The sequence below is a fragment of the Rhopalosiphum padi genome, chromosome 2 (genome assembly GCF_020882245.1).
Source record: "Rhopalosiphum padi isolate XX-2018 chromosome 2, ASM2088224v1, whole genome shotgun sequence".
NCBI classification, from domain to species: domain Eukaryota; kingdom Metazoa; phylum Arthropoda; class Insecta; order Hemiptera; family Aphididae; genus Rhopalosiphum; species Rhopalosiphum padi.
Window position 1 is genome coordinate 36,363,400 of NC_083598.1, and position 13,550 is coordinate 36,376,949.

Genomic DNA, 13,550 nt, shown 5'->3' on the forward strand with positions numbered 1-13,550 from the left:
GTTACATATGACACAAACAACAATTATTTTAATAATATTTCATACTTCGTTATAATATATTAAAATGTCTTTGTAAATATATTTGATGTCTTATATTAAATATAGTTTGTTTTAATTTTGACTACTAACACTTAACAGTAATACAGACTATAGAAAAAACAGTATTATAACAGTCTAAAAAGTATTGCAATAAGTAGTTGGTGAATTAAAACATAAAACAATATATCTATAGTCAATATTTAATATAACCATGAACTAAAATATATATTAATATATAAAAATATATTATATAAATATATATATTGATAAACACAATTAAAATTTTATAAAAATTTGTCAAATCGGCTGTCCATTGTTCATTATCTTTCTAAATTTAAGTAATATAACGGTTGAACTCAGTTGAAACTTGAAGAGGAATTTGGGAATCCAATAAAAAAATTATACTTATATATAACATCTTTGTTCCGTTCACCTGTTGACTGTTGCGACATCCGATCCCCTCCCATTTACCCGTTACGCTATTAAAGTCAACAAGATTCTTAACTAATACTCAATTGAATATTGATAGTACCGTACGAAAACACAAACAATGGGTTGGGTGTAGAATTTCAAATATTTTTAATATATTTTTTCTCGTAGTTTAGTTAGAGAATTTTGTTCAGTTTTTTTTTGTTTATTAGTATTTAGTGTAAAACCATTTGGACTAGAAAATTCGTTTGGACACGTTAATAATTTAAATGATGTGATATTAAAATAAAATGGCTTTAACTACAGTGAAATTACTAGGCCTGTTTCAGTTTATTGAGATATTCGCATTTCATACACATGCCGATTACACTTGGACAAATGGACCTAAATCTAATAAAGGCTATACAGAATGGTCTGGAGGAATCGTTGCTAATCATCATCGTTTAAAAACCGACCAAAGCCCATACTTCATCTTAAATAATGTTATTATTGAAGATACTGGTCAGCTTATTATAGATCCGGGTGTAATACTAAAATTTTCACCAAAAACCGGGATCACAGTGAAAGGATCAATTATTGCAAATGTAATGTATTTTAAAAATATCTAATAAATAAATAAATATGCTCATACCAATGACACATTTTATAGGGAGATGCTCATAACAAAATTGTAATGACATCTAGTGCTAATGTAGAAGACACAGATGATGGTTTAAGTCAGTCTTCTTCAAACATAAGACTTATAGACGGTCCTAGTATACTAGCTGGACGTTTACAGTTATTTTATAAAGGTGCTTGGAGATCAGTCTGTACATCAACACAGTAAGGAAACTTTAATCTTTATAATATGCAGTAAGCTGCAAAATATTTGATCTAAATGTTTTGTTTAAATATACAGATGGAACAATGCAGACCTCCAAACAACATGTCGGCATTTAGGCTTTCGCGGAGGTAAATTTTTACGTTGGATGGAACCTAAAGTAGATAAGCTGCATACACGACTTCTGTTGTCTGATTTACAATGTCAAGGTATTGAAAATGATTTAAATAGCTGCAGCGGATGGGAAAATAAAAAATTAGGATCTGGTAGCTGTGGTAAGTTTAAGTGTTTAAAACAATAAAATTATATTTTTAAATATATGACTCATCAGTCATCATTAATGAATCATCTTTAATCTCAAAGTATTTATCTAATTTTAATTTTCAGATCTTAAGCAAGATATTGCTATTGAATGTCAGCCGTATTATGAAAATAGCTTTGCTGTAAAAAGTTATTGGAAAGGTCTTAAATTTGAAAAAGCCCAGTTCAAAAAGTCATTAATACATCATAATACCTTATATCAACCAGTCTCACTATCTGAACTGAATCATGTTATATTAACGTACGTAATTTCTTTATTCTTTTTACATATTTATGTATGATACAATAAATTATTTATTCAGTGGCATCATTTTAAGGGGGGAAAGTGCCATTTTGATAATTTAGGTAATATTTGGGTCCTTCATACCTGCTCATAAGAAAAACATTTCAATTTAATACTTTTTTTATCTGTCATTATAAACATTATTAATTTTTTAATTGTATAAATATATGACTATTTATTGGTCAATGTAAATAAAAACTAATTAGTAACAAAGTTAAGTTAGTACATGGCTTTTCAATGAAACAGGCATCGCAAAAGTCATGAGAATTAACTACCTATATTATAAAAATCAAAAACTATGGGAGAAATAAATATTATTTTCAAAAAAGTTGATCAAAATTTTGCCTGCCACTGCATTAATTATTTTTTAGTTTTTGTATTATTTAGTGTCATTATAATATTTTTAGATATGCTGGAGTTGGTGCTGAGTTTAAATCTACTTCAGTCATAGAAATTGATGGAGTACCACCGTTATTAAGAAATGTGTCAATATTACATTCTGCATATAATGGAATTAACATAACAACATCAGATTCCATTCTAGATTTACAAGACTGTATTATTAAAAATAATAGAGGTACTTCACTACTTTATATTAAATAAACTATATTAAAATGTTAGTTTTTTTTATACATATAAAATAATAAAATATATCAATGTGTTGATAATGATATGTGTTGGTTACAAAATACAATATTTGGTTTATCAATAATGTGTTTTTTTAAAAATATTGAAAATATTGAAAATATTTATATTTATTTATTCTCAGGACATGGTATTTTTATGAATTCATCTTTTGGTCAATTGAGTTTAATGAAAACGTTGGTGTCTAACAACAAAGGAGATGGTATACATATGGTCCAAGGCAATGTCAATCACGATCTCATGAATAACGTTAATGAATTATGTTCTCTCCCAACAACAACTAGTCAAACATTTCCTGTGCTTGTTTCTGTGCAACAAAATAGTTATAACGCTAAACAAATTAACTGCTACAAGGTATTTACTTATAATTTTATTTAAAATAATATTTAGATTTTATAATCTATGTATTTTTAATTACAGAGTTTATTTACTAAAATTGGACAAGTTTTAACTGTTAACATTGAACATACCCGTTCTCAACATCTTGACAATAATTCATTCATATACATTTATGATGGAGAAGTATCAACTCCTGATAGGTATTTTTTCACGAATTTTATATTGATTATCTTGTATTATGTTATTAATAAAATATATATTTTTAGGCTTTTAGCTACTATTTCTGTACTCAATAATACAGTACCACAATCAGTAACATCAAGTCGTAACAACATATTAATTCAATTTTCTGCACCAGCTAGAACAAATGTATTTGGTCTTCTTAGGGTAACTTCAGGATTTGGTAAGATAATTAATTTCAATTTAATAATATAAAATAATAAACATTAATTGATTAGATAAATTTTTTCATTTAATTTGATTTTTTTTTTTAGTAAAATGGCATAGTATTAATATATCTGAAAGTATTCTATCTGATAATATTGGCTCTGGATTATTTGTTGAGAATTTATATAGTGCTGTGTCAATATTCAACTCTTCTGTGCACAACAACAGTGGAAGTGCTGGAGTCAATGTTTTTAATGGTTCTGCTGACATAACTATATTAGGTTCAGAAATTGTGTATAATAACGGATTTGGAATTTTAACCAATACTAATGGTGGAGTACGTAATGTTACATATTCATTAATCAAGTCAAATTCAGGACCAGGAATAGCTGTTCGATTATTAGACAAAACAATCAGCAATGTACCTCAGAAAACAATTTTAACATATTCTCAGATCAATAATAATACAGTAGAAATTGATGGATGGTGTCATGGAAAATCACAGATAAATGTCACGGGAAATGTTTTTAGTTTTAGCATTTATGCATTAGAAATAAAATCATGTATTGAGCGACAAGCTACTACAACTCATGTAATTATATCGTATAATGAATTTTTTAATAATAAGAAGTTGGCAGTACTTATAAGACCAATGCTTAACATGGATGCAATTTTGGAGTTCAATCGATTCAAAAAACAAGAGTATGGTTGTATATTAATTAGAAATGAACATTTTGATGAAGATTTTGATGAATCGCCAACAACTGCTTTACTGAGATATAATGAATTTTATGATAACAGTGGAAGCTATGTTGTTAATTTGGGATTAAGCACTTATAGCCAACTACATAATTTGCTATTCACATGGAATTATTTAAAGAACAATAAAATAACTCAACCTTTTAAGTTGGTTTCAAGAAATAAAGTGGCGGCAGTAATTGTTGTTGCTTCTTCTAATATAATTGTCATGAGAAATATTATTGAAAATCCGTTATCAAATTATGAAATAGGAGTACAACTTGAAGATCAAAGTCTCATAGTAAACACTACTTATAATTGGTTGGGAAACACTGATGATCATTTTATTATAAATAGATTATTTCATAGGTAAGTTAAATTTTTTTCTTTTATTTTATGGTATTTGATATAGTATTCAATGTTTAACAGGCGTGATCGATATAATTTGGCTAAAATTGAATTTGTTCCCTTCTTGTTACATCCTACAAACCCTGGTACTACGTCAATAATGACTGTTTCTACGGTTATAACCCAATTGTATAAAGAACCCAATGATTTTGGTGGAGAAGTTGATGGTGTAGAAACCGTGTATAGTGGTGAATATGTTGTTACAAGAGACATTAATGTGGCATCTAGTGGAAAATTAATTATTCATCCTGATGTTACTTTAAAGTAATTTTATACTTTATTATATTACAATTATTGTATTTTTTGTCTAAAATGTAAACATTTTAGATTTAATCCAGGTGTTGGCATAATGGTAGCTGGTAAATTAGAAGCTCGTGGTAGAGGTTTTGGTAATATTAAATTTACATTAAATGAACCTCCTGTTCCTGTGGTTGAGGAACCAATTGAAACTGTTAGTGTAAATACTAGAGTAAAGTTGGTTGCTGGAAGAACATTTAATGAAGGAAGACTTCAGGTATGATCTTTGTTTTCTTATTTTTGTTTCATTATATTAATTATATTTTGTTTGAAACAGGTATTCTCCGAAGAGTTAAATACATGGGGAACAGTTTGTAATTACGGCTGGACAATTGACAATGCTGCATTAGTGTGTCGACAAATGGGTCTAGTTTTAAATCCTGCAGATTGGAAAGTTGATGTACCCCTTGCTGATCCATTAGAACCAGTGTTATTAACGTAAGTAATTAAACTTTAAATATTCTTGAATATTCCAATTATAATAGAATATTTATTTACAGAAATGTCACTTGTTCTGATGAAGATACAGACATGATGAATTGTAGAGTGGAAAAAGTAATTGACTCTGAACAGTTATGTGATCATTCGAAAGATGTTGCTTTTCGGTGTGAACAACCTGGTTGGACCGGCTTAAGATTAGGTGTATTGGCAGATACGTGTAATCTACAATATATAACAATAGAAAAAGCTGGACTTTTCGACTACATTACTAATGAATTTGGACCCGGTATATTTTCTAAAATTAAAATTGAATTTATTCTTTTTAACAGTAGTATTTACAGTTGTATTATGTATCTATTATTATAGCCCTACAGGTAGATTTGAATAGACATACATTTGAAGGCGTTCGTATCACAGACAATGCTGGAAATGGCTTGGAAGTACTTTATTCTGATTTACATAACAGTTTGAGCTATATTCGTAATTCAGAATTTAGCGGAAATAAAGGAGCTGGGATATTTTTCAAACAACTTGGTTTGAACATTCAAGGTAAATATTGTATAATGCTAATTTAAGATATTTATAAGTTTACTAGTATTTTTATTTTCAGATAGTAAAATTGAAAGAAATAAATTTGGTATTCAGCATGATGTTTCAATTAGCATTGATAAACAAAGAGAGCTCGCAGGATGGTTTAAACCATTTGCATCAAGTTCATATCAATATAAACCCGTACTATTGCCCAATGATCAATCAAATTTCCAAATAGACTTAAAAACTAATGAATTTAGATATGTTATCACTAAACAAATGCATTTAACAGAACCAATTCAATCAAAAATAATTTTTCAAGTGATTCATATTTTAATCAATTTTAAAAAAAATTGTTTATTTGTATTTATTTATTTATTTAAAATTATTTTAGTGTACAAAAATCAATTATGTTATTGGAATTCAGATGTTAAATATTCCACATAATAATAGTACTGAAAAAATTTCAATTCGTAATATTCATAGTAATAAGATTAATGATAACATTTTATGGAGTTCTAATCAAGATACTGGTATTTTCCCTACTCAAAGTAGTTCCAATGGTATCATTTTGAATTACAGTAGTGGATCAAATCCACGAGGAAATATTGTTCTTCTTATATCATGTGTACCAGGTATGAATAATTTAATACTTAAAAATTTAATAATATTTTAATTGCATTAATTATAATAATAATTTAATTTAATAAATATAATAAATATAATCTAATTTAATTTAATATAATAAATAATTATTTTATTTTTAGCTACAATTAATCAAGGATTATTAATTCAACCAGAACCAACATTATTTGTTACTAAAACTGCTATTAAAAGTAATGAAATTGGAGTATTTATGACCTACTATAGCGAGTAAGTTTTTTTTCTAAAAATGTATTTCTAGTTTTAAAATCATTTTTTTTTTTATATATATTGTTTGTTTAGATTTATGAGTGCTGAAAGTCACAGATATAACAATAAACCCAAAAAAGGCCAGTATTATTTACGTGCTTTAAATGAATCGATACATTTATATGATTGTGATATATCTTATAATACAAACGAAGGTTTGTTAGTTCGTGAAATTGAGCCGTTTTCATTTGGACTGTTTAATAAATCTCATATTCATATAAGTGTCAATAATTCAATAATAGCAAATAATGGAAAAATTATCAATCATCATTCCAAGTATGTTTACTTATTTACACTTTATATATCATTTTTGTATTCTATTTATAATACTTATAAAGAATTATAAATTATAATTATTTTTCGTAACCACTTATTTTAACTATTATTTAGAGATACACAAAATTCATTAAACATTTACAAATGGGAGTTGACTGGAAATTCATTTGAACGAAATCTAAAAGATGGTATCCAATTGATATTGCCATATTTATATACATATGATGAAAACATCACTCATGTTGTGATAATTGATAATAATACATTGGTTCATAATTCAAATTTAAAATTGAATATTGGTGGACACTTTGCCATGTTAAATATCACTCGTAATACTATACAAAATAATATTTGTAAAGGTAATTTTATTAAGCCATTTCTTATTTACATTTTTCATTTTCATTTGTTTTATCTACATTCAAAATTATTTAGATGGTTTGATAATGATAACGGGTATGGAAAAGTATATGTTAATCTGGAAAAATACGATTATTTCAAACACTGGAGAATTTATGATTAAGTTCAATATTAAAAGCCAGTGTGAAATTATGAGTTCGGTATTTGCGTTGTTCAGAGAAAATATATTCAATAGTAACTCAAGATTACTTACAACAGGGGTAATTATATTGTATAGGTATTAAAAAATGTTTATACTTCGATAACTTATAATTAATTTTGTATTTTAGTCAATCTCTGCATTGATTATATTTGATGGAATTCAAAATGTTAAAATTGATCGTAATTTAATGTCATCAAGTAATAATATGAACTATAATGTTATTGCTGGTCTGCATACGTCAAGAACAAGTAACGCAATAAATATGGCAAATAATTGGTGGGGTTCTTCAGATATTAATCGTATAAAAGATCTTATATTCGATTTTGATGATTGGAATAATAATGCAGTTACTGTTTTTACACCATTTTTAATTGATGATTCTTTTGATGCCTCTTTATCTGTAAGTACCATTTATAACTTAAATATTTATAAAGTTTGATTATAATATCTTATGAATTTGGTTTAGACAACATGGGATGATACATTCCGCACCTCAAATGGTGTATTAGGTGGTAAAATTTCAGAATCATTGATTATTACTCCACAAGAAAATGCATACATAGTTTTATCAGATATTACTGTAATGCCAGGAGTAACTTTAACTATATTACCAGGAACAACATTAGAATTTGCACCTAATGTTGGTATCCTTGTGCTCGGTTCTTTGGTCGCTCGAGGTTATATTGGTGGTGAAATAACATTTAAGCCCATAAATAAAATTATGATACCACATTCTCACAGTTTTAAGTCCAGGTATGATCATGATAATTATTCATAATTTTTAAATTAAGTTTAATTAATTATGTCATTCATCAAGGCCTACTATACGGTTAAATCATATGAAAAATGTTGATGAAACAAATACTAATGTATTTGGATTTTTGGAGATATGGAACAGTACTCTAATGCAATGGTTACCAACTTGTGATCGCTCATTCACTGAAGCTAATGCTAAAGTGGTATGTAAAGAAATTGGATCAAATAGTAGTACCTTCAACAATTGGTTTACCTGGAAGAAACATTATTATAATGAAAGTCAAATGGTAGTTGCTGCTCAAAGTTGGCCTCAACATTTTAGATGTTTCGGTAATTTAATTGAATAAATTTAAAAATGATTTGTATACCCATAAATGTTTTATTTTAGGAAATGAAAACAATTTCCTAGATTGCCCAATTTTAAATTTTACTGATGAGTACTTAACATGTGATTGGAATGACGAATCATTTGTATTTGTATATTGTACTGAAACTATTCTTACTAAGAACCAGCATCATTGGGGAGGCATAAGGTAAAATATTCAAGAGATTACAATCAATTAAATATTTACTAATAAATCTAGGAAATTATGGTAAACTGTATTTTAAAGTACTTATAAAGAATTAAGATCCAAGACTGATCTTACCCTAGGGCTCATACTCTAAAAAGTTAATACTTATAATTAATTAAACATTATACAATATTAAATTGCATAAACTTACAAAAATATTGACTGAAATAACTATGAAAATGTACATTTGCTTAATTTCAAATATAATATAAATTTTTAGTTGATTAATATTACTTTTATAGATTTGCTAACAATGATTTTGAGGTAAACGATTATTCTGAATATTTGCACGATAATGAAAACCACGGATTGAAAACAAATGTGCAATCTCAATTACAATATGTACGAGTTGAAGGTGCTGGAGTGTTACATAACGAATTATCACCAGCTGTTATGATAATTGGAAAGTCTCCTTATATAAATTCTATTAATGTTACAAATTCAGCATCTCATGGGATATCTGTTATTACATTTAAACACCAAAACATACATCTCTTCTCTAATTGGTTAGTGTAATATTTTTAGTAATTAATTGTTTATTTGTTAATTAATTATTAAAAATGATAACTTGTGTCTTAGGATTGAAAATAATACTGGAATCGGTATTAACATAATTTCTTTAACCGGAGAAGGACAAGAAAACGATGAAAGTTCCTTTGATGTGTTAAAACAAGTGAATATTCCTAAAGACACATTCGGTTTGTTAGATATGTGTGATCCAATCAAAGATGTAGTAGTGTATGAACGAATGATAGTACACTTCAGATACAGTGATCAACCAATATCTTGTGTTAAAATTTTCCGTAGTTATTTGGGATCTAAATCATTAGGTTTAAGGTATAAAAAATAATAATAAGTATTCTTCTTTTTTTTTAAGTAACTATTTTAATTTTAACTTATTATATTTATTTATAGATTACTACAATTAAATTTAGCGCATGAAAGTGATTATGTGGGAATATATGATGGAATAATATATAATAAAACTTCTGAAATTATCCGTCTTGTTAAATCTCCAAAATCTCAAAGAAGAAGATTCATCAAATCCACATTTGGTAGCATTAGTTTAAAAACTATAGCTCGAGCTGCTTCTTCTCGTGTTTATGGTTTTATTGCAGAAATTATGACCCTTCCTATTGCTGCAATTGGTTTTGGTATGTATATATTATTAATATAAGATTTTAATAGATTTAATAACGTATAATTATAATTATTTTTTTCATTAAAAAAAAAAAAGAAAAATTGATTTTTATTAATTAATTTTAGATCGCAACACTGAACATAATATTTCATATTCAGTGATCAACAATAATTTTATGGGTGCTATAAGTTATGCATGTGCAGGTGAAGTAAATCCACATATTAGTGTTGCTTGGAATAAGATAATTAATAATTGTCGTCATATACCCAATTCAAACATAAGTACATGTGATATGCCTATCCAATTTCAGTTGCAAAATACTCAAAGTTTACTACTTCATGTAAGACATTTTTTTATATGATTAGTTAAATAATAATTTGATTAAAATCTTAGTATAAATCCCTTTTTACTTTCTCTTCTGATTGTTCCTTTTTATTATTCATCCTTACTTAATCTGTACAACTATTGTTTGTTCTAAAATAAATTATGGATTAGTTTATTTAACTATTCCAATATTTTATTTCTGACCTTGTTAAAAATAGATAATTAAATTCCTCTGTCTTCAAATTTTCCTCCTTGGAACCACTTACAAACTTTATTGTCTTTTAGAATTTTTTTTTCATGAACATTCAAATATTTTTATATTTTTTCATATTGAAATAATAATAATTCCATATTGCCATCTATTTATTCTTCAATTTCAACAACTGTATTCTAATTTTAACGATTTATTTTATTTAATATATTTTATTTATTTTGCTTCAATTTTTATAAATATAAAGGTAAAATATTTTTTTTTTTTTAGAATAACCTCGTTATGAAAAATCAAGGTGGTCTTAAAGTGACAGCAGATTCTAGTGGATTCGCAACTGCTTTACAAGCAATTATCCATAATAATTTATTTACAGAAAATGTTAATTTACCAGTATTAAATATTAGTGGTATACGAGTGGCGCCTCAACAACATATAACTATTTACCGCAACTTTTTCTCTGATAATATCGCTCCTTATGAAAACATCATTCAGCTCGTGCAGGTAATTATTTAATAATTTATAATAGCCTGTTGTATAATTTTTAACTTTCTTTCATTTTAAGGTTATTTCAAATTTTACATTCAACTACGTTTATAGTAACATTGGTTTTCATGTTCTACAAATGTCTGGTTTTCACGGAATCCGATTGCCATTACAGTCATCAACTTCACATAATGGATTTTATTGGTAAACATCTTTTACAATTTATTTCTTATTGTGTAAGTATTAATTAAATTTTGTTGTTATAGGAACGAAGCAACAAACTTACAGAACAAAGGAACAATATTGGCTTTATCAAACGGTCAATATTATATACATAATATATTTTATGACCCTGAAAATAACTATGAAATCATAGCTGCAACCAGTAATAATAGATCAAAGTAAAAACATTTTGATCTTAACTTTCTTTAATCAAAATAATTATCATTTCAATAATATTTGCAGTGATTATATTTATGCTATTGATGGTTCCATTGATGCTCGTCACAACTATTGGGGTTTTAATGATACTATTGCTGTGCATGGACGCATCAAAGACTACAGAGATGAAATAGAATTAATGCCAGTTGATGTAATACCGTATTACTCAACAAATAAAACTATTTTAGAATCAGAAAAATGTCCTCCACCTTGGATCTTAATGCCGAATTCTAATACTTGTTATGGATACATTGCCGTACCAATGACATTTCATGAAGCCAAAACATTTTGCATGGTAAGCAATGCACTTAGTGTTGTTAAATATATATTAAAAATGTTATGTCTTATTTTTAGACTATGAATGCTTCTATGCCATTCATTACTGGTGATTATGCAAATATCAGGAGAACTCTGCAATTGCAGATATATGACTATGGCCTAATCTGGGTTCAGCATATCGACTACATTGGTCAGTGTACAGCTCTTGGTTTTAACAAAGTACACACTAATGTAGAATGTGCTTTTCGTAATGCTTTCATTTGTGAAATGGGTAATAATAAATTTGCTTTAAAACAAAATAATTATTAAGTTGAGTGCTAATTTCTTTATTATTAGTAAAATATTTATTTGTTATTAGACCCTCAAGTGACAATTAATCCATTAAAATGGCGTGATGATTTTGTCAACATTGCTGTTACGGGGTTAATATTTGGTTGTTTGATTTGTGTGGCATCTGTATTATGTTGCTGGTGGACTAAATCAAAGCGAAGACAAGTGCAAAGACTAAATAGACGAAACTCAATTCGCCAATCGTTAACATCTTTACGATCATTATCCCTGTCACAGCCAGCATTTTCTGAATTAAATTATCGACGTAAACCAGTATGTTAAAATAATTGTATCTCTTTTATTTTTTATGACTATGATTTTATAATTTTTAATAGTATTTGAGAAATATTTAATATCATATTAATTTATAGATAATTGATAATAGCAGTGGTTTTAACACAGTATCATCCAAAGCCAATGGAAGTAACGATTCCATAATGAAATCACAATTCAATTCATCTGTTGATGAATATGAGCCAAGTGATTTATACGAAGTACACAATGTTAACGATCCCATACACATCGAAAATGATTATGATTTAGCATATAAAAATAAAGGTATTTCTTGGTTTTATTAAATTGTAAATACAAAAAAAAAGTTATCTTTATGTATATAAATTTAGGTTTTAGAGACAACTCAACATTTGCATCTACAGTGGGTATGTGGACAGACTTAAGTAGTCGAGGAGTATACAGTAGTGCAGAAGTCCTTGAAACAAATTTGGATCAGGCACCTTCGCCTCCCCCCAGATCACACAGCCAACCACTAGAAACCTCAATGTGATATATTATTATCCTATTTACCTTATTTTAATTATTGTATTTATTTATATTGCTTAATCGATCTCTTAGTTCAGAGACCACTCACCCAATAGAATATAGTGTATAAAATGTTTACGAAGTATTAATAACGATTAATTTATTTATACCTATTTATTACTAAGAAATTGTGTTATAAAACATTATGCACTAGTGCACTACACTGCCTGTGACTATATTAAAAGTCCCTTATTTTTGTTTTCGTGGATAAACTGACACTTTTTGTTAGGTTTAGGGAAATTGACAAGGTATATTTTAATTTTTTTGTTTTGTTTTTTTTATATATATATATGTAATATAGACATAATTTAATTAAGAGTTAAAACATTTTGTAATGTGATTAAAACGAAAAAGTATTCCGTCCAGTTTACTAATCACCCGAGCCGTCCAGAATAAAATTGTTGATATCTATGTATAATTAACATGTTTTAGAAGCAACTATGATAAGTTAATTTGTATTTTTTTTTTTTTTACATACATAAATATATAATAAACGTTCTTTTATACAACATTGTGTTATGATTTCATTTAATATGACGTACTCTCTAATATTACGAAGAGGTAAAACCTATTTGTCACCGGAATATGCAAATGAGCAAATGATGTCAATAACTGATACGGATGGGATGCCCTCATGCTGTGAGCATTATTATTATTTTTTTTTCACAGTCCATTTGTTTTAGTGCGTGGAAAACTTTCACTCGGCCAGTGGTTCCCATTCGAATAAATGTTTTTTCTCCATTAGATCAAAAGAAAAATCACTTTTCGT

At 27.3% G+C, this 13,550-nt stretch overlaps 1 protein-coding gene across 1 annotated transcript; it reads left to right on the plus strand.

Annotated features, from left to right (window-relative positions):
• Positions 1–553: 553 nt before the first annotated feature.
• On the plus strand, positions 554–13,290 carry LOC132920443 (protein bark beetle). Its single transcript, XM_060982845.1, has 36 exons — positions 554–1,052; positions 1,118–1,290; positions 1,367–1,563; positions 1,676–1,850; positions 2,300–2,469; positions 2,662–2,891; positions 2,958–3,076; positions 3,143–3,279; positions 3,371–4,370; positions 4,431–4,673; positions 4,737–4,923; positions 4,984–5,144; positions 5,207–5,433; positions 5,514–5,696; positions 5,758–5,999; positions 6,073–6,313; positions 6,446–6,551; positions 6,624–6,866; positions 6,981–7,225; positions 7,299–7,483; positions 7,553–7,825; positions 7,892–8,178; positions 8,243–8,511; positions 8,570–8,714; positions 8,996–9,259; positions 9,333–9,590; positions 9,669–9,907; positions 10,020–10,234; positions 10,700–10,930; positions 10,992–11,116; positions 11,179–11,313; positions 11,378–11,648; positions 11,708–11,903; positions 11,991–12,235; positions 12,334–12,520; positions 12,586–13,290. The coding sequence occupies exons 1-36, from the start codon at positions 759–761 to the stop codon at positions 12,744–12,746; spliced, it is 8,259 nt and encodes a 2,752-aa protein (XP_060838828.1). The 5' UTR covers positions 554–758; the 3' UTR covers positions 12,747–13,290.
• Positions 13,291–13,550: the final 260 nt, after the last annotated feature.